Raw genomic sequence first — 19,229 nt, forward strand, 5'->3', positions numbered from 1 at the left:
CTACAGTCATTTCATCAAATTATAAATTTTGACTATGAGTTATGTTTACTTTTACATTGGATAGTATAGCAAACTGAACGTTTAAAATATGACAAAGTTAAAGACTCTCCTGTAACTACCTCTAAATAGAGGCCTAACTAAAGGTTCAAGGCTGGTTTCTCTGCAGGGCTGCAGACTTACCTGTCTAGTGGCTCCTGTACTCCATCATAAGTGCCATACCAAACTCACCTGTTACTCCAAATTGCCCATATTTCTGTGCTCTGTATATCTGTTAGTGACATCTCCACTCATCTGGTGAACCAGGCTAAAAACTCGAATTATCTTTGACCCCTCTCTGCCCTTCACTTCCTATATCCAATTAGTTGCCAGGTATTATCTAATGAATTTCCAAACTGATGTCCCTCAATCGAATCTCTCCCTTCTTCACCCCATTGCCAGAATTCTCTTCTTAAAGCTCAGATTTATGTTGTCACGTACTCAAAATTCTTACTTTTTTCTATTTCCAATGGAATAGTCTAAGGTTTTAGCACAAACTTTCCGCAATTTGGCCCTGATTCCCCCACCGCCTGTTTCGATTACACCAGGATTTAATTCATAAAGGTGACTGAGTAATGACAGAGTGGTCAGTGCCCTTGAAAAGTTTTATTGCTCACCTTTCCCAAGAGAAGGGGGCACATCGTGCCATTCAAAGCCACACAGGGAAGTACCAGGGTCAGGAAGAAAGCAAAAGGAGTGAGAGGAGAGCATGACCCAGGGCCTCTATTGTGGTTTCAGTGAGAAGAAATGGGTGAGGCAGAGCAGGTCAATTTGATCGAGCTTAGGATGGGATAGTTTGAGTAATGTCAGTGGACTCTGGGCCATAAAATGTGTCTCTCATCATCCAGTACTCAGCCCTGGGGTGATTTAGGGCAGGGGAACTGTTGCCTTGGTAAGAGTTAAAGGAAGTGGTTGGTGATATAGGCTTTCGACTGTTTGGTTAATGGAAGATGTGTTCACAGGCAAGTTGTTACTCTAGGAATTAGCGCACCCAAAGAGGGACAGCTGGGGGGGGGGGGCTAAGGCCACAAGATGTCACGGCATCTTAAAATGCAGGGAATAAGAAACATGACTAATACACATCTCCCTTCCCATGAACGCTTTGCTCATAGGTCTACTAACCCCAGAAAATGCCTTTCTGTATGAAGTTCCACAGTACATCTCTCAGCACTGCCGCTTTCCATAACTGTGACTGAATAGCACCCCAAGTCTGGTAGCATGGAACTGTTAACCTTAAACATAAAACTGCCAGTTATTTTCCAGCAAAAATAGGTTTATTCGGAAATAGCAGAAAATGGCCATCCAGGGCAAACAACCCATGGCAAAACCAAAGTCAAGACCAGAGAACACACGAGACTTCGCTCATTTATGGGGGAGCCGGGCAGTTGAAGAAGCTGTTATAAACAAGAAGTCCATTGGAGTAAAATGGGAGTTCAAAGTACAGTGGCTTCTCATTGGCTGAGTTGGGACTGCTTCTCATTGGCTGGGCCTTTGGAGGAAAGAAATCCTTTTTTCCTCTGGCTAAGGTAGTAAAATTGTATACATGTGCAAGATCCTTCTCTCCCTGTTGGATTTGCATTTGGCAATGAGTGGTAGGGCATGAGAGCTCCCCCTGCTGAATCTCCTGACTCCATTTTAGTGAGGTTTCTCTTTATTAATTTTCACATCACCATGATGCCTTCCTTACCCCTCTCTCCCAACTAGACAAGCGATTGCACCTGACACAGATACCCATTCAATCTATAGGGTGGCTGGCAACATATGACGGCTATGACCCAAAGACAAACTGGGCCAATCAGATTTCCTCTTTTAAGGATTCAAATTAAGAGCCACAAAGGGAGATTTCCAGGGGATGGTAAGGTGAACTAGGAGGCCCTGAAGTAAACTCAGGACCTTTGTGAGCCAGACATAGCCTAGTGCTCCCCCCCTCCCCATCCCTTATCCACGTCAAAATACTACAAATAGTCCATAACTCTCTGGGGCTAGTGCGGGAGGTTTTGTTTTGTTTTAATGTTTCTTTGAAGTACGAAGATTAACAGATTCAGTGACAAAACTGTAGTAAATAGGTATGATTTGATCAGGCCTGAGACGGAGGCCACAATGATGCCCTTTTATAAGCCCCCAAACGTGTCGCAAAGTGTTAACTTCGTGAAAGCATTAAAGGCCCACATAAACAAAATCTAGTACAAATGCATCCGGCAACTTCAGTGGGCATTTCCAGCTCCTTTCTAAGGTTCCCACAGTGAGCTTACACTCTGCGGGATAGAAATCCTCGGGGCGGGGGTGGGGGGGTACTGCGCCCTGCCCCTGATCACTTGGGAACACGGCCGCAGGCTGTCGATTGCTTCTGCCTGGGCAGATCCGCCCGGATCGATTGCTCTAGTCTGACCCGTCCCCGGCGCGGGAAAAATTTCAATCCCGCCTGGCGGCCGCAGCGACCACCACAGTCTTCACAACTCTCACCTGCCTCCGCTTTTTAGGCTTTTACATCCCGGACTCCCGGCATCACACGAGTGGAAGCAGAGAAGTTCAAGCCGCGGCCGCCACCATGTCTGAGGCTTATTTCCGGGTGGAGTCGGGTGCGCTGGGGCCCGAGGAAAACTTTCTGTCCTTGGACGACATCCTCATGTCCCACGAGAAGCTCCCGGTGCGCACAGAGACCCCCATGCCTCGCCTCGGTGCTTTCTTCCTGGAGCGGAGCGGAGGGGCCGAGACTGACCACGCGATCCCTCAGGTAAGCCTTGAGACGCGAGCTCCCCGCGGAAAGACTGCAGTTCCCGGTGGGCCTCGCGGCCGTGCCCCGACCGTGCTACCCCTGGGATTTGACGTTTTAGGGGGCAGCCGGGCCTTACGCACAAACGAGTTCTATCGGCCGGCCTCAGCGCGCTGAAGTGGTTTCTTAGCCTTCGCCTCTTGTGTGAAACCAAATTTATCCGAGGTGGTCTGATTCCATTTTTGAAGCTGTCCAAATTGAGCAGTGCCCCCACCCGCCCCGTCCTGTGTCGAAAGCTTAAGGATTGGCTGCTACTGACCACTTGAGGATCGGGGTTCTGATCACGTTTGTCTTAAAACGACAGCTCTGGGTTCTGTAAGAGGTTGTGATACGTCAGGGAACCGCAAATTGCTAGATTCGTTCCTGCGCAATAATGATGGTATCAGACCGTCTACTGAGGGCTTTAGGGCGGGTGTGGATCGGGGGTGGGGGGGAAACTTTCCCACCTATTACCCCTTTAATCCTTCAACGACCCTATAGTCAGATATGGTTACACGCTAGGAATCTGAAGCCCACAAAGGTTGTGTACCTTGCTCAGGGTCCCGCAGCAAATGGTGAGCTTGGGATTAGAGCCAGGACCTGTAGGACTTCACATGCCAGTTTGTCCCAGGAACGGGCTCTTCATGGTTATTTTGTTATTTCCTCTTTAACCTACCTTTTGTTTGGAAGGGTGTGTTAGCTTGGCGTGTTTGTTTTAATTTTTATCAAAGTAAGGCATATACAAAGTTTTAAAGGACAAATGGTACCAACAAAATTTACAACAAAAAATAGTGGGCCCTGCCTTGCTTTCCCCCACTTTTCCTTGGCGGCTGCACCCGGTCTTTCTACTTTTTAAATAGTTTATTCAAGATCGCCTCTGTGTTTTTAAATAATAGTCTTAAGCTTGTTTTTTTGGTTTGTAAAAAATTAAGGCATTATTTCTCAGCTTTGCATTATAGTAGATAAGGATTTTGTTCTCGGACACGCTGGTAAACAGAGATGCGCTGCCCGTACTTTACTCATATTGCCTCCGCTTTACCAAATGCCCTTTCTGTGTGCCATCTAGGTCACCGCATTGCATTTAGCGGCCCGTCTCCTTAGGCTGCTCTTGGCTGTGACGGTTTACCAGATTTTCCTTGTTTTTAATGACCATGACAGTTTTGTGGAGCGCCCGTCAGATAATTTGTGGAATGTTCCTCAACTGGGATGTGTCTGATGATTCCCTCATGGTTAGACTGCAGTGACAGGGTTTGAGGAGGAAGATCACAGAGGTGGAGTGCCGTTTTTATGGCATCCTATCAGGGGCTCATACTGTCAGCATGGCTTATCACATTGATAGGAACCCCGATCACCTGGCTGAGGTAGCGTTTGTCAGGATTCTTCACCCTAAAGTTTTCCAGGGCGCCTGGCTGGCTCAGCTGCTGAAGTGTCCAACTCTTGACTTCTGCTCGGATCGTGATCTCAGGGTTGTGGGATTGAGCCCGGAGTTGGGCTCTGTGCTGGGAGTGAAGCCTGCTTAGGATTCTCTCCCTCACCCTCTGCCACTTCCCATTTCTCTCTCTCTCTCTCTTTTTCTCTCTCCCCCTTTCAAAAAAAAAAAAAGTTACTTTTTCCTACCTTTTCATACTGTTCTCTTTGGGAGGGAGCCCTTATGCACAGCCTCACATGAGGCCTGGGGAGTTATGCTCTACTTCTTCGAGGGCGGTGTCTACATAAATTATTCGGAATTCTATGTGGGAGATTTGTGAGGAGGTTTTTAATGACATGTTTAATTTCATTCATAGATATAGGACTATTCAGATTTTTTATTTCTTCCTGTGGTTCTCTTGGTACATTGTTTTCTCCCCTAGGAATTTGACGATTTCATATACATTTCCAAATATAGTGGTATAAAGTTCAAAATATCCTTTTACTATCTTTCTGACATCTGTGGGATTATATTGGTGTCTTGATTTTTAGTCTCGATATGGAGAAATTATGCTCCTTTCATTAGTCTTGCTAGGAGTTTATCAATTGCATTAGTGTTATATTTTTTTCTTCAAAATTTTATTTAAATTCTAATTAGTTAACATGCAGTGCAATATTAATTTCAGGAGTAGAGTTCAGTGATTCATCACTTACATACAACACCCAGTGTCCTCACAACAAGTGCCCTCCTTAATGCCCATCACCCATCTGGCCCATTCCCCACCTGCCTCCCTCCATCAACCCTCAGTTTGTTCTCTATAGTTAAGAGTCTCTTATGGTTTGTTTCCTTCTCTCTCTGTCTCTTTTTCCCCCTCCCATATGTTCATCTGTTTTATTAGTCTTTTAAAAGAACTCACTTACAGCTCTGTCAGTTTTCTCCTTTGTACCTTTGTTTTCTAGGTCATTAGTTCTTATAATTAGTTCTTTCCTGCTACTTTATTTAGATTTAATTTTCTATTGTTTCCCATGCCCCACAACCCTGCCCATGCATTTTGAGATGGGTCCCAAAGTCATTGATTTTTCAGCCTTCCTTTATGCATTTTTTTAGTTCTACATTTCCTCAGAGCACAGCTTTAATTGCATTCCACAAGTTTTGATTTGTCGTATTTTATTTTCATATCAATGAGTTCAAAATAATTTCTAATTTCTATTGCGATTTCTTGTTTGACTCATGGTTATTTAGAAGACCAGTGCTTAATTCCAAACATGTTGGTATTTTGCTCTTCATCTTCTTTGTTTTTGATTTCTGGTTTAATTCATTCCACTGTGGCCAGAGAATGTAGTCCGAAAGATTTCAGTCTTTTGAAAGTTAAGGCTTGTTTTATACTGCAGCATAAAATCAATTTAACCATTCTGTACGCACTTGAACAGGTGTGTGTGTTACGAAGTCATGGTGTGTGATAAATAATGTAAGTTAGGTCAAGGTTGCTATTTGTTTTATTGAGATCTTGTATATCCTTACTGGGTTTTTTGGCTATTATTTATCTAAACAGGTATGCCAAAGTCTCCCACTATGATTATAGATTCGTCTATTTCTCCTTTTACTTCTGTCAGTTTAGACAGATACGTATCTTTTTCTTGTGGATATGATGACCCTTTTATTATTGTCAAATGTCCCCTTTATCTCTAGTATGCTCTTTCTTTTGATTACTATCTGCATGACATTTTTTCAATCTTTCTGTGTCTTTCTATTTTAGATTTATCTCTTTTAAGCAGCATATAATTGGGTTTTGTTTTTATTTGGTTAGACAATTTTCTAATTGTATTTAATTTGTTTACATTTAATTTAATTATTGATAAATTTTGTTTATTTTTGCCTTCCTAGTATTTACTTTGTGTCCTGCATTTCCATATTTATTTCTGGGATCATTTTCATTCTCCCTTCAAGATTTCCTTACTTTGTGTCTTGTGGTGATAAATTCTCCATTTCTGCCTGTACACAGGGTCCCCAAGACGAATCCCTGGTTTGATTATTCACTAAGAGAACTCAAAGGACTCAGCATACAGTCATTCTTATCTTTAAATTCTAATACAATAAAAGGATACAGAGTAAAATCAGCCAAGGAGAAAGGGTGTGAGGAATGAAGTTTGCAGAAAGCTGGACACAAGCTTCCAAGAGTCCTGTCTCACTGAACTCACACAGGATGCACTGAATTTCTCCCATAATGTATTATGACAACATGTGTGAAATATCTGTGTACCAGGGAAGCTCATTAGAGACTCAATACCCAAGGTTTTATTGAGGGCTAGTTACATAGGCACTCTACGTAACATATACCAATATTCCAGGCTCCCAGAAGGAAAGCAGGTATTCAACATAAACCACATTGTGCAAACTGTTCAAGCACAGTGAGGCACTCGTATCCATTCTGAGAATAGTGGGAACGCTCCTGAAATTCAGGTTCCGGGACACCCACCAAGGACCAACTTTGCAAGCAGGCCCTTCTAAAGGAGGGCAGTCTTGGGCTTGCTATGTTAACTTTCTGCCCACTTCCTGTGTGAAAATGTCTTTATTTCCCCTTTGCTTTTAAAGAATATTTTCACTGGGTATAGATTTTTAGATTTGCAGTTAATTCAGGCCTTTTTAAAAGATATCATTTGAGGGCACCTGGGTGTCTCAGTCAGTTAAGCATCTGCCTTTGGCTCAGGTTGTGATCCTGGGGTCCCTGGGATTGAGCCCCACATTGGGCTCCCTGCTCAGCGGGGAGTCTGCTTCTCTCTTTGCCCCTCCCCCCACTTGTACTCTTTCTCAAATAAATAAAATGTATTTAAAAATAAATAAAATAGGGGCGCCTGGGTAGCGCAGTCGTTAAGCATCTGCCTTCAGCTCAGGGCGTGATCCCAGCATTCTGGGATCGAGCCCCACGTCAGGCTCCTCCGCTAGGAGCCTGCTTCTTCCTCTCCTACTCCCCCTGCTTGTGTTCCCTCTCTTGCTGACTGACTCTCTCTCTGTCAAATAAATAAATGAAATCTTTAAAAAATAATAATAAAATAAATAAATAAATAAATAAATAAAAGATGTCATTCCATTTTCATTGTTTTGTGTCTTCCATCATTTCAGTTGAGAGGTTGGTTTTGACTCTTCTAGCTCTTTTTGTAAAGGAGATGTGTTCTCACCCCCACCAGCAGTGCCTTCTGAGATTTTCTCTAGGTCTTCATTTTTCAGCAATTTGATTAAGATGTGCTGAGTTGTGGTTTTATTAGTATTTATCCTATTTGGTGTCATAATGTTCTTTGCATCTGTGATTTCATAACTCTTTAATTTTGGAAAATCCATGACCATTGTCTTTTCAGATACTACCTTTGCTTCAATCTATTTCTCCTCTCTTTCTGGGCTTCAAATTACATGCAGGTTAGACTTTCTTTCTTTCTTGCTTGCTTTCTTGCTTTCTTTCTCTCTTTCTTCCGTATTCCATATGTCTTTCATGCTCTTTTCTGTATTTTCTTTCTGTGCTTCAGTTGGATATTTTCTGTTCACCGTTTTTTCAATTCATGACCCTCTATCTGTGTCATATCTGGTAAGCCAGTCAAATATGACTTAACCTATCAAGTTCTTTTTTTTTTTTAAGTGGGGAGGGGCAGAGGGAGAGGGAGAATCCCAACGGAGGGCTTAATCTCACAACTCTGAGATCATGACCTGAGCCAAAATCAAGAGTCAGATGCTTAACCAACTGAGCCACCCACGTGCCCACCCCCATTGAGTTCTTAAAGTTCAATTCTTGCGTTGATCTGGAATTTCCATTTGATTTTTTAAAATTTATTTTAAAGTTGGTGCCTACTTACTCTTGATATTTGGTACAGAAATTGAACTTAGGAGCGCCTGGGTGGCTCAGTCGTTAAGCGTCTGCCTTCGGCTTAGGGCATGATCCCAGGGTCCTAGAATCAAGCCCCACGTCGGACTCCCTGCTCCGCTGGGAGCCTGCTTCTTCCTCTCCCACTCTCCCTACTTGTGTTCCCTCTCTTGCTGGCTGTCTCTCTGTCAAATAAATAAATAAAATCTTAAAAAAAAAAATTGAACTTAATTGTCTCTTTTTTTCTCAAATCTTGGTCCCTTAAGTTCTGGCTGCTTTGGCAGCCTTGAACTCAACATTTGTCTCCTCAGCCCAGGCAGATTGGCAGAAAGCTCTGCTCACACACACTGCAAAGCCACTCCCACCTTGTGCAACAGTTCTGCTCTGTGAGAGTTCTATGCTGTTGTTGCCTCCTTTGACTTAGTTAGGTTTGACTTTTATTTTTTTGGATATTTCTCTTAATTTCGGGTCTATCGTGGCCACCTCACTATATTTTCCAATTCTGTTAAGGCTTTAAAAATATAGAGAGGGGCGCCTGGGTGGCACAGCGGTTAAGCGTCTGCCTTCGGCTCAGGGCGTGATCCTGGCGTTGTGGGATCGAGCCCCACATCAGGCTCCTCTGCTATGAGCCTGCTTCTTCCTCTCCCACTCCCCCTGCTTGTGTTCCCTCTCTCACTGGCTGTCTCTATCTCTGTTGAATAAATAAATAAAATCTTTAAAAAAAAATAAAATAAAATAAAAATATAGAGAGATTTATCTTTTCTGTCATCTCTGAAGCTATGAAGTGGGATACAGAGAGGCTGTGGTCTGAGCTCAGGCTGATACTGTTTTTCCTCATAGCCCCCAGCACCCAGGGTGGTGCTTCTTAGCACATAGCAGGCCCCCAATAAGTGTATGTGAGGGATAGATGTTGAATATTCAAAGAAAGCAGAAATGTTTATTATATTTCTCAAGTGTCTGCGATTAGAAGTTTTTGTTTATATGAGTTAGAAAACTTTCCCTTTATACCACATTTTTGTTCTGTATTATGCTTTTGTTGAATAAATCCATTTCTCTCGCCATTCCATCATGACATAAAACTTTAGCCCCTACAGTTCAGTTTTTCAGGTCACAGCCAGATCTGCATGTAATAGCCCTGCCCCCAAAGAGAAAAGGCAACACTGATATTTGCCCAGGGCATGTGTATTTCCTTTCTGCCACACACATTTACTATGTGATTTATTTTTAAAATCTGCTTTCTTGTCTGAATCAGGGCTCAAAGCTTGAGCTCCCCTTGTGGCTGGCAAAGGGACTTTTTGACAACAAGCGGCGGATCCTTTCCGTGGACCTTCCCAAGATCTACCAACAAGGTTGGAGGACGGTGTTCAGTGCCGACGCCAACGTGGTGGACCTGCACAAGCTGGGGCCACACTTCTACGGGTTTGGCTCTCAGCTCCTGCATTTCGACAGTCCAGAGAATGCAGACATTTCCCAGTCTCTGCTACAGGCAAGTGATTGATGTGAAAACCTAGGGCTCTGCACGTGCCTCAGGAGCCAGCGTGGCAGCCACCAGACTTCACTGTTACCCAGGGAAGTGTATTATTTACACAGTTTATTCGTTTTTCCACGTCAGCCGACAATTAGAGTGTGCTTGCCGATTATATACATACTTCAAAATGATTGGTCTGCAGCTCTTCATATTTGCTTGTTAAGACTTGGGACTAACAGGAAGTCCTGGAAGTAAGAAAGGGGTGTCGGTTGATCACGGGGGACAGGCACTCAGATGCACCAGCCCAGCCCCGGACTGGCCTGAGGGCTCCTGTCAGAATGCGTATGCTACTTGTTCCCTGCCTTGCTCTGGGGTTAAGACGCGGCTCTGCCAGGTACTCACAGAGTGATCTGGTCAAGCTGCTTGACCTCTCTAGGCTTCTCGGTTTTTCACCTGTTAAATGGAGATATAATAGTGCCAAAATTATGGCATCGCAGTGACATCACGTCGTGCTGTTTTATACTATCACGTTCCATGGACGAAACAGTGTTATACACATACTACCATCCTTTAGATACGACCGTACTTTAACTTTTTATTCTGCTAGTATTAGAAGAAACCACCTTTTCTACCTCTTGTTTTACTCCCTCATTTCCAGCTTTATAAGAACTGGTGGCTGAAGACACGTTTTCTCCCTGGACCACGCACATGCCCTCCTTCAGGCTCAAGGATTGTTTGGCCTAACGTGTACCGGTGCTATTTTTAATGTGGATAGTAAAGGAAAACTTCGTTGCTGTCCATTCAGATAAAGAAGTCAATGCACTATAGCCTATAGACAGTTGGAGCTTTGGAAACTCTTGTGAGCAGAAAGCTAAAAATGAGGAGGACTGTTTGACTTACAGTGTCTCCAGGACATGTTCCTGAACTGGAGCACTGCCCTTTGCTAGTGAGTTCCGTGTTTTCTTTTCCCGTCACGGCTTTGAAGTCCTATAAAGTTGCTGATACATAAGGTCACATCGCCACGAGGCGGTGGAAGACACTGAAGCAGGGGCTTGTGGCTTGGTCTTGGAACCCTGGGGAAGAATGACACCCCTAGATCACATGTGTCTCTGTCCTGCTCTCAGACTGGATAAAGGAGAAAATGCGTTCAGTTAGATCGGGAGTCTTCTCTGGTTGAAACCTGTCTGCACGTGTCACAGTACATTATTATGGCCTTTGTCACTAACAACAATAACGGGTAATGCTTTTCGAGGGGCTTCCTCTTGCCAGCCATTTGCGAGATGCTCTACATGTGTTCCTTCAGTGGTTTCCATAACAGCCCATTGGATTTTCCTAATAGTCCATTTCACAGACGGGGAAATCAAGGTGTGGCAATGTGATATACTTCGAGTGGTAAAGTCGCCTCAGACCTCCTTCCTGCTGAGTCCTAGACCAAACTTTCCCTTCGTGACATTTAAATGTTCCGGGATGGGGCACCTGGCTGGTTCAGTTGGTGAAGCGTGCAACTCTTGATCTCAGGGTTGTGAGATGGAGCCCCACTTGAACTTGGTGTAGAGATTACTTAGGAATAAAATCTTTTACACGAACATGTTCAGGGATAAAAATGGATCTGATTTCTCACTCCCTTCTCCTTCAGACGTTCATTGGACGTTTTCGCCGCATCATGGACTCTTCCCAGAACGCTTACAATGAAGACACTTCAGCACTGGTAGCCAGGCTGGACGAGATGGAGAGGGGCTTATTTCAAACAGGACAGAAAGGACTGAACGACTTCCAGTGTTGGGAGAAGGGGCAGGCTTCTCAGATCACAGCCTCCAGCCTCGTTCAGAACTATAAGAAGAGAAAACTCACTGACATGGACAACTGAAGGCCAGAAGAACACAGAAGTACTCCCGGTGGAGTGAACCACTCTGTGTGTCCTTGATAGGAGCCTCGTTGACCTTGTATAGGACCAGAACCGTGTCCCATGTCATGGCTTATTTCCTGTAGCAGTCCCGGGAGTGGTACCATCTGGTTGGGAAAGGACATGCGGGAGGATGTCTCTGGCCTATAAGGCATATGAGACTGTCCCACCCTGCTGACCCACCAGCCCAGGCCTACTTAACCCATGAACCCCCAGCCAGGGAGAAACCAAAGTCCTTCATAAAAAAGTGGTTAATACGTGCATCACAGTACAGTTGGAACTGGGGTCCCTTGTGCCCAGGAGTGTGATAGCCTCCGATGTCCAGTTTCACTAGCTCCAAAGGACAGGTACAAATGGGCCATCTTCGCCTGCTCACAAATGTTCTCTTGAGCTTACTTGCCCCATCTTTCTCGTGGTTGGTCAGAGGACAGCACCCCCAGGATGCCAGCCTTACTTATGTTCTGTGCCTGTGGGGAATTACCCCAATTTCCAAAGACAGTTGCCAAGAATAAAGAAGAAAAAGGAGAAGGCAGATGAATGGAGGGGCTTTTACTAAAAGGAAGGCATTGCTTTCCTTCTCTGTCATCAGGGCTTTAGGGTCCGGGCGTCACAGCACTCTGCAGTCAGCCTGGAGGGGAAATGGTTAACCCGAGCCTGGCTTTTGTCTTGAGATCTTCAGAGCCACCTGCACAGCAGTTCCTTCCCTCCCTAGAAAAGCTGTCAGGGAGTCATTTGGAATCACAAAGTAGTTATTAAAGGGTGTTAACCAGCCCTTTTTACAGTGAAAGCTGGACTTTAGAGTTGCTGGTTAGGAAGGGCCCTATTTGAGAAGCTTCATAGGACAAATGTAAGTAGGCAGAGACCTTGACTGTGTTTTTCCTCTTCAGTAAATTCGGCAGCATTATTACTAGAGGATTCCTGGCCGTTTACTGAGGATCTGTTTCAGCAAACACAAGCTCTTCCCCGGACACCAGGGCGGAAACCTCTGGCTGAGTAAGACGCATCGTTCCCTGCAGGCCACCCTGTGTGAAGAGTGGTTGTCTCCGAGCCCACTTCCCACAACGAGTGACAATTGTCTTTGTCATTAGAAATTATAGAGGGATTTGGGTATCCAGATTGTGCAGATATCTCCCTGCAAACTTAGAATGCCAGAACGGCTTTTAAAATGCATGTTTCATGATGGAACCAGTGTTTTTATAATTTGACTTTGGTGCTAAATAAATGATCCGTTTTGCACATGAATACATTCTGTACAAGTACTATTTCTGTAACTCGAATACTACAGATGATCAGACAGAGTGATCAGAGAATTTTGTCTTTGATCGTATTCGACAATAATGCCCAACTAAATCCGAGTTTTAGTGGCTGCTCTTCTGTTTGCACCAGACTCATGAATATGAGGGATGTTCGCGTAGGAATGAGATGTGTCCCAGAAAGGTGGGCCTTCCATCGCCAGCACAGCATTTACATATAGCCAGGGCCCCGGAGACGATTCATAGTCAGTGAGAAAGCGTATTATTTCTTCTTTGGATTTACAGTTTTCACAGATAGCTTTGTATTTAAAGTCCGTCCTAAGGCTGCTGCCATTTTTTTTCTCTATTGGGAAAAAAAAAAAATTGAGTCACATGCCGGGAATATGTGGGTATGCATGTGCAGAATTTATTCCCTGTTTTACATTTTGAACAGATTATTATAAGTAGCTTTTGAAACCTATTTCCAGTTACAAGGTTGCCTTCAAGGCTTTCAATTACTACCCCTTTCCCCTGCAGTCCTCCCCAAATCAGGCTTATCACTATTTGATCCCTTCAAAGAGGTGAATTTTTCAAAATGAGTCCACAAATGACTCAAATAGCAAATTACTCTTAAAATCAAGCGGGGAAATGTGTATCCTTTCCCCTTAAGGTTCTGTTCCCAGTTAACTCTGGCCGTAACTGCATACAAAGACCTCACCATATTCAGCTTTTCCCTGGGACCATGTGGGCTGCCAGGGGAGTGGGGCAAGTCTTGGTCTCCTGGGTCGGTCCCTCCTGCTCTCCTTGACCTCTGAACTTTGGATGGCCCCAGGCTCTGTCCTTGGGTCTCTCCTAGCCATTCTCATTCCTGAGGGCATCTCATCCCATCTCAAGCTTTAAATACCATCTAGTGCTGTTGATTACCCAAAGTTCCATCTCCAGCTCAGACCCTTCCCTCCAGTTCCAGACTTGGATGCAGCCACCTGCTTGACATTTCTACTTCAACATCTGACCTAACATGGCTGAAATGGGGCTAATCTTCCTCAGTCTGCTCCTCCTATAATCTTTCTCTTCTCTGTTTCTGACAACGCCATCCTTCCCTGTTGCACGGGACAAAAACCTAGGTGCCTCCTTGGCCCTGCCCTTCCCTCCTGTCTTTTGGGTCTCCCTTCAAATCACCTGCACAATCTGACCGTGTCTTCCCCACCTCCAGTCTTGCACTGGATGGTTGTGGTTGCCTCTCAACTGCCCCCCTGCAGCGACCCTCCCCCGCTACGTTGAGACTTCTCACCGTAGCAGCCAGAATGGTCTTATTCAGAAATAAATCAGATCTTATTCATTCTCAGCTCAAAATCCTCCCATCTCCGAGAAAAAGGTCATTCCACCATCCCAGTCCTTTTAGTTTAAAAAAGTTCACTTAGCCCCAGTGATCTGGTATAGAAATTTTTTAATCTATTTTTTTAAGATTATTTATTTATTTTAGAGAGAGGGTGAGCAGGAGGAGGGGCAGAGGGAGAGAATCTCTAGCAGACTCCACACGGAGCACGGAGCCCGATGGAGGGCTCAATCCCAAGACCTTGAGATCATGGCCTGCGCCGAAATCAAGAGTCTGATGCTTAACTGACTGTGCCACCCAGGCACCCCTGGTGCGGAAATTTTTTAATGCTTCTGTAGCAGAAGTAATTTGTTTCTTATTTTAAATAAAAATTTCACCTTCTACCTAAGAGATTTCTCAGTATCTTGCAGAGTTTCTCATTAATCTCTCAGCACCACTGGACCTGGGAAGTTTCTGGAACACTGCATCTGAAGTAGTGCAGTTAGAATTCAGAAGTACTGAGTGACTTGCTCAGGTCAGTCCACTGTGAGTCTATCTGTTCTCTTCTGTTCCCCCATCATTCAAAAACCCCCAAAAGAGCTCTTCATCTTTATGCTTGAAACAGTCGTGCTTAAATGAAAATATAATATTTTACACATCTTAACAAAAGCAAATAACTATGCAGAGGCCGTATGTGTATTTCAGAAAGCAAATATCTTTGTGTTTAAAAGAAAAATCTATACCTGAAGGAACTTGTTGAACAAAATGTAGGATAGATGCTTAACTATAAGAACCTTAATCTTACAATCCTTACCGAGTATGGGTAAGCTGAAATTTTTAATTCAGATACACACAGATAATTTCTAAAAGACAAATACCCTAAAACCTGAAGAAAAGTGTCTGAATTTGGAGTTCTGTTGCTCACTCTTGATATCACTATTTTGAATGAGCAGTAAAGCTCTGATCCTGAATGAATGTGACTAGAATGTATACGAATCAAGGGGAAGCCTGAGACAATGTATAACTCCCTCTCCTGCTGAGAGCAAATGGTTAACAAAGGCCACAGGCCCCGCCTGCTTTTGTTTGAGCTCATTTTGTTGATTTTTCCAGGCTTGGGCATTGATGTCTAGCACAGGGACACTGAGACACAGCTCACTTGCCTGGCAACCTTCCTTAGGACGCGAGCATTCTCCTTCCGGGGTGCCCTCTTCCATTGCCTGTGCTGTGGTCTAGGGGAAGCTACATATGGGGCTGCCCTCTGAAGCCAGAGGTCTCCTTTGTCTACTCTTCGGAGATCAGAGTCAGGTCAACTGAGGGGGCACCATCCCACTACACCTTTTGTATTTGGGAGTAGTAGAGATTTCTACGGCAGTTGTGAAGGTAGCATAGAGAGGCGCCCTGTATCCTTCACCCAGCGTTCCCCCCCCCCATCTTACGTAACCGTGTGCATTTATTAACCAAGCCACAGGCTTTATTCACGTTTCACCAGTTTTTCCACTAATGTCCTTTTCCTGCTCCAGAATGCAATTTAAAATCCTCCGTTGCATTTAGGGGGCAATCGTTTTTTCAAAGCAAAAAGAACATCAGACTCTTCCGTATGTTAATTTCAGGAGTTTAGCTTATTGGGAACGTTTCGTTGCCTTGATGTAGGTCGGGGCGGCCAACTAGGGGCCTGGTAGGCTTTGCTCAGGAGCAAGCTGCTGGTTAGCTCCTCAAGAAAGCAGAGTATTTGCTTTTCACCTGAAAATGTCGTTCCCTGGTACTCGGATCTGATGGGAAAAGGGCTCTCTGATTTTACTTGAAGCTTTTCGCATTCTCTCTCTGACAGCAATAACATGATTTTCTCCCCTTTCCCTCTGGCACATACTAGCTAATTTTCTTTGTCTCTAAATGAGTTTAAAAAGAGCACAGCTTTATACACCAGCATTATTAACAAGTGTCAGGACAGCTCTGAAAATAGTGCCTGGGAACTGCTAGTGTTTCAGAATCCATAAAGGGAGCACACAGAACCAGCTAATCCTTGCAAACATCTCCCACCTATGCCCAATTAAAAAAAAAAAAATCCCAGAGTTTTAAATCTTTATGACATTCTCTGCTCCTGTATCACCCTTGAAAGTTTATTTGATTCCCACACAATTTCTGTGACTCCCTTTGTGCAATGAACATTCTTCCCTGAGGACAGTTTCTTTTCTTCGGCTGCAGAAAAGCAAATGAGAGGCTAACGAATATAGATTCAAGTGCACCCAGTGAGACAGGTCAGGGAAGGGGGTGTGATTTATTGAAGGGAACGCGTGTTGAAGATGCACGTTGACGCTCGAAGACTGGAAACAGAAACCAGTAATAAGAGTCGGCATTTGCCAGAACCATCGTTTGGGAGAGGTGACAACAGTTGCTCCCAGAGAGTGGCCTTATCTTAATGGGAACAAGAAGGCTTGGCACTCGGCTATCTTGTAGGCTCAGGAGCAAAACACTTAACAAAACTTTTCAAAAGACACTGTCATTTTCTAATTTAACATTAGAAATGTTCACATCGTGTTCATGTCTTTAAGATTCCAGATAAATATTAAGTAATGTGCCTCTTTTCAAATCATTGAGAAGTCCAGGAGAGGTTTTCTTGGGTTCTGAGCCAGCTCAGGCCTTGATCCACGTTTCAGAGGATTCTCCTGGCTGAATGTCCGGATCATTTCAAAGATCTTTAAGGGGAGCTGTCCGTATACCATGATACATCATGTTTATGTCTGGCCAGCAGTGAAAATTAAGTTCCGCAATGTTTAAGGCATTTTTCAAAAGACACTGATAAAAACTGACAAACCTCACTGCATTTTGAGAGACTAGTTGTCTCCATAAACTGTTCTGATTTTAAAAGACTTTTCTGCCACTGCGATAAGACAGAGAAACCATAGGGAAAAATGTGTCAGGTTACGTATTTGTATTTGTCGAAAGAGCAGGGTGTAGCTGAGTTACATGGAGATGGGGGGATTGTCTCGCTTAATGACAGCGGAAGCATACCCACGTCCTTCCATGTCGCCCAGGAGATGCGGCAAGGTTCCGTGGGGACCCGCACCGCACAACAGATCTCTCAGGAAAGAGGTGATGTCTTCAGGTCTTCAGGCCCCTGACATGGTCATTAACTCTGGGGAGCCAAAGAAAGAGAACGAATGTAGGGGTGGCTTCTTGATAGCGTTCTCCACGGGACCCCTTTGTTTAGTGATTCCACCCCTGTTCCTTCCCAGAAATGTAATGGTTGGGAGATGGCTGCCTGATGACCCACTCATTCTCTGTCTGACTTGGGCCGAAGTGCAGGAAGGCGCAGCCTGAAGAGTTCTCGTGATCTTGGGGGCAGTGGGGGCGCTGGGTCAGTCACAGTTCGCCATCTGGCTCTTTCCTCCTGGCTCAGGGGTCTTTCCTGGTGCCTCTTCTTACCAGCCTTCAGCCTCCACTCTGGGTTCTGTGCCCGGACTTTGTTTTAGAAGCAGTGACACACCTGCTTCTTCCAAATTCTTTCCCCAAATAACCAGATGTTGGAATAATGGAGTGTTTCTTTTTTTTTCTTTCTTTCTTTTTTTAAGATTTTATTTATTTATTTGACAGAGAGAGACAGCCAGTAAGAGAGGGAACACAAGCAGGGGGAGTGGGAGAGGAAGAAGCAGGCTCCCAGCAGAGGAGCCCGATGTGGGGCTCAATCCCAGAACGCAGGGATCACGCCCTGAGCCAAAGGCAGACGCTTAACGACTGAGCCACCCAGGCGAGTGTTTCTTATCAGATCACCCTAAACTGGCGGCTGTGATGCGGTAGCTTAGAGCCAAAGGGGCCCGTGAGGATTAACTAGTACAGGCTGTAAAAAATACTTGTTTTTTTTTTAAGTAATCTTTGTACCCAAGGTGGGGCTCGAACTCATGACCCTGAGATCAATAGTTGCATGCTCTACTGATTGGGCCAGCCAGGCGCCCCTGTAAAAAATACTTTTTATCATGTTATATTTACACGTCAATACGTGTAAACATATCTTTAGATTATGAAGTATTGCAACATGAACACCCGTGAACGTCCACTCATTTAAGTTCTGGAACATAATCAATGCTTCTGGGTTCCTTCTGCATGGTGTCCCAGCTGCCCCCCACCCCAGAGGAACTACTATCCTGGATTTTATGTTTATGACTCCCTTGCATTATACATCTAATGAATATATTGTTTTGGTTTGGTTTCAAACTGTGTCAAATACCGCGCTGCATGCACCTTGCCTTTCTTACTCAATTTTGCCTTTGAACTTCCAGCCACCCTAGTGCAGCTCCTTGTTACTGCTGAACGACATCCTATTGTGGGAACATGCCATGATTTCCAGAAGCCTTCTCTCATCATCGGACATTTGGTTCACGTCCCACAAATATTGTCACCGTGCACATTCTTTGACGCATCTGGGTCATTCATTTGAGAGTTTCTCCTGGGTGAGTTTCGTCCAAGAGTGAAATTGCTGGCTTGTGAGCTCTTTGGGTGCTTGACCTCACAAGATAGTGCCGAAAGGTACCGATCTGCTCTCCAATCAGCTGTGCTAAGAGTCCTCACTGTTAGAGCTCCTAACTTTTGCCGATTTAATGGGTATAAAATAAGTCATTGTGATGCTGATTTGCGTTTTGCTCAACACTGAGGTTGATTTTTTTTTTTTATATGTTCACTGGCCGTTCTTATTTCCTCCCTCCCCCTTTCTCTGAAATGTCTTTTTATGTGTCTTGCCTAATTTTCTACTAGGTTGTTTGTCTTCTCCTTACTGATCTATAGGACTATTCTGGATACTGATCCTTTGTCGGTTATCCGTGTTGCAAAAATATCTCCCAGTTTGTGGCCTGTCTTTTAATCTTCTTTGTTGTATCTGTTGATGAATAGAAAAGTTCTTCACCTTCTTTAATAGAAGAGAGAATAGGCACAAAGATGTGATAGGAATTCCTGAATATAAAAGTGTCACTATAGAAGAATGAAGTTGGACCCTTCGTAACTCAAATTTAACTCAAAATGGATTAAAAATCTAAACATAAGACCTAAAAGTATAAAACTCCTAGAAAAAAAAGCATAGGGAAAATCTTGATGATATTGGATTTGGTAATGATTTCTTGGATCTGACACCAAAAGCCCAGGCAACAGAAGCAAAAATAGGCAAATGGACTACATCAAACGCGAAGCACTTCTGCACATCAAAGGAGATAATCAACAGCATGAAAAGGAAAACACAGAATGAGAGAAAACATTTGCAAATCACGTATCTGAGGTGGA

The 19,229-nt window shown here is 44.2% G+C and overlaps 1 protein-coding gene across 1 annotated transcript; it reads left to right on the forward strand.

Annotated features, from left to right (window-relative positions):
- The first annotated feature begins 2,424 nt into the window (after positions 1 to 2,424).
- GINS3 (GINS complex subunit 3) lies at positions 2,425 to 12,925 on the forward strand. The gene is made up of 3 exons (XM_045806901.2): positions 2,425 to 2,770; positions 9,299 to 9,532; positions 11,151 to 12,925. Exons 1-3 carry the CDS (start codon positions 2,585 to 2,587, stop codon positions 11,379 to 11,381), a joined length of 651 nt encoding a protein of 216 aa, XP_045662857.1. The 5' UTR covers positions 2,425 to 2,584; the 3' UTR covers positions 11,382 to 12,925.
- The last annotated feature ends 6,304 nt before the right edge of the window (positions 12,926 to 19,229 follow it).

This window comes from Ursus americanus, chromosome 21 (assembly GCF_024610735.1).
Source record: "Ursus americanus isolate L20-20 chromosome 21, mUrsAme1.1.p, whole genome shotgun sequence".
NCBI classification, from domain to species: domain Eukaryota; kingdom Metazoa; phylum Chordata; class Mammalia; order Carnivora; family Ursidae; genus Ursus; species Ursus americanus.

Excerpts from the sequence above, each read along its gene's own strand:
- GINS3 (XM_045806901.2), top strand. The coding sequence starts at position 2,585 with ATGTCTGAGGCTTATTTCCGGGTGGAGTCGGGTGCGCTGGGGCCCGAG. Across the intron at positions 2,771-9,298 it reads CTGACCACGCGATCCCTCAG|GGCTCAAAGCTTGAGCTCCC; the intron begins GTAAGCCTTGAG and ends TGTCTGAATCAG. Across the intron at positions 9,533-11,150 it reads TTTCCCAGTCTCTGCTACAG|ACGTTCATTGGACGTTTTCG; the intron begins GCAAGTGATTGA and ends CTTCTCCTTCAG.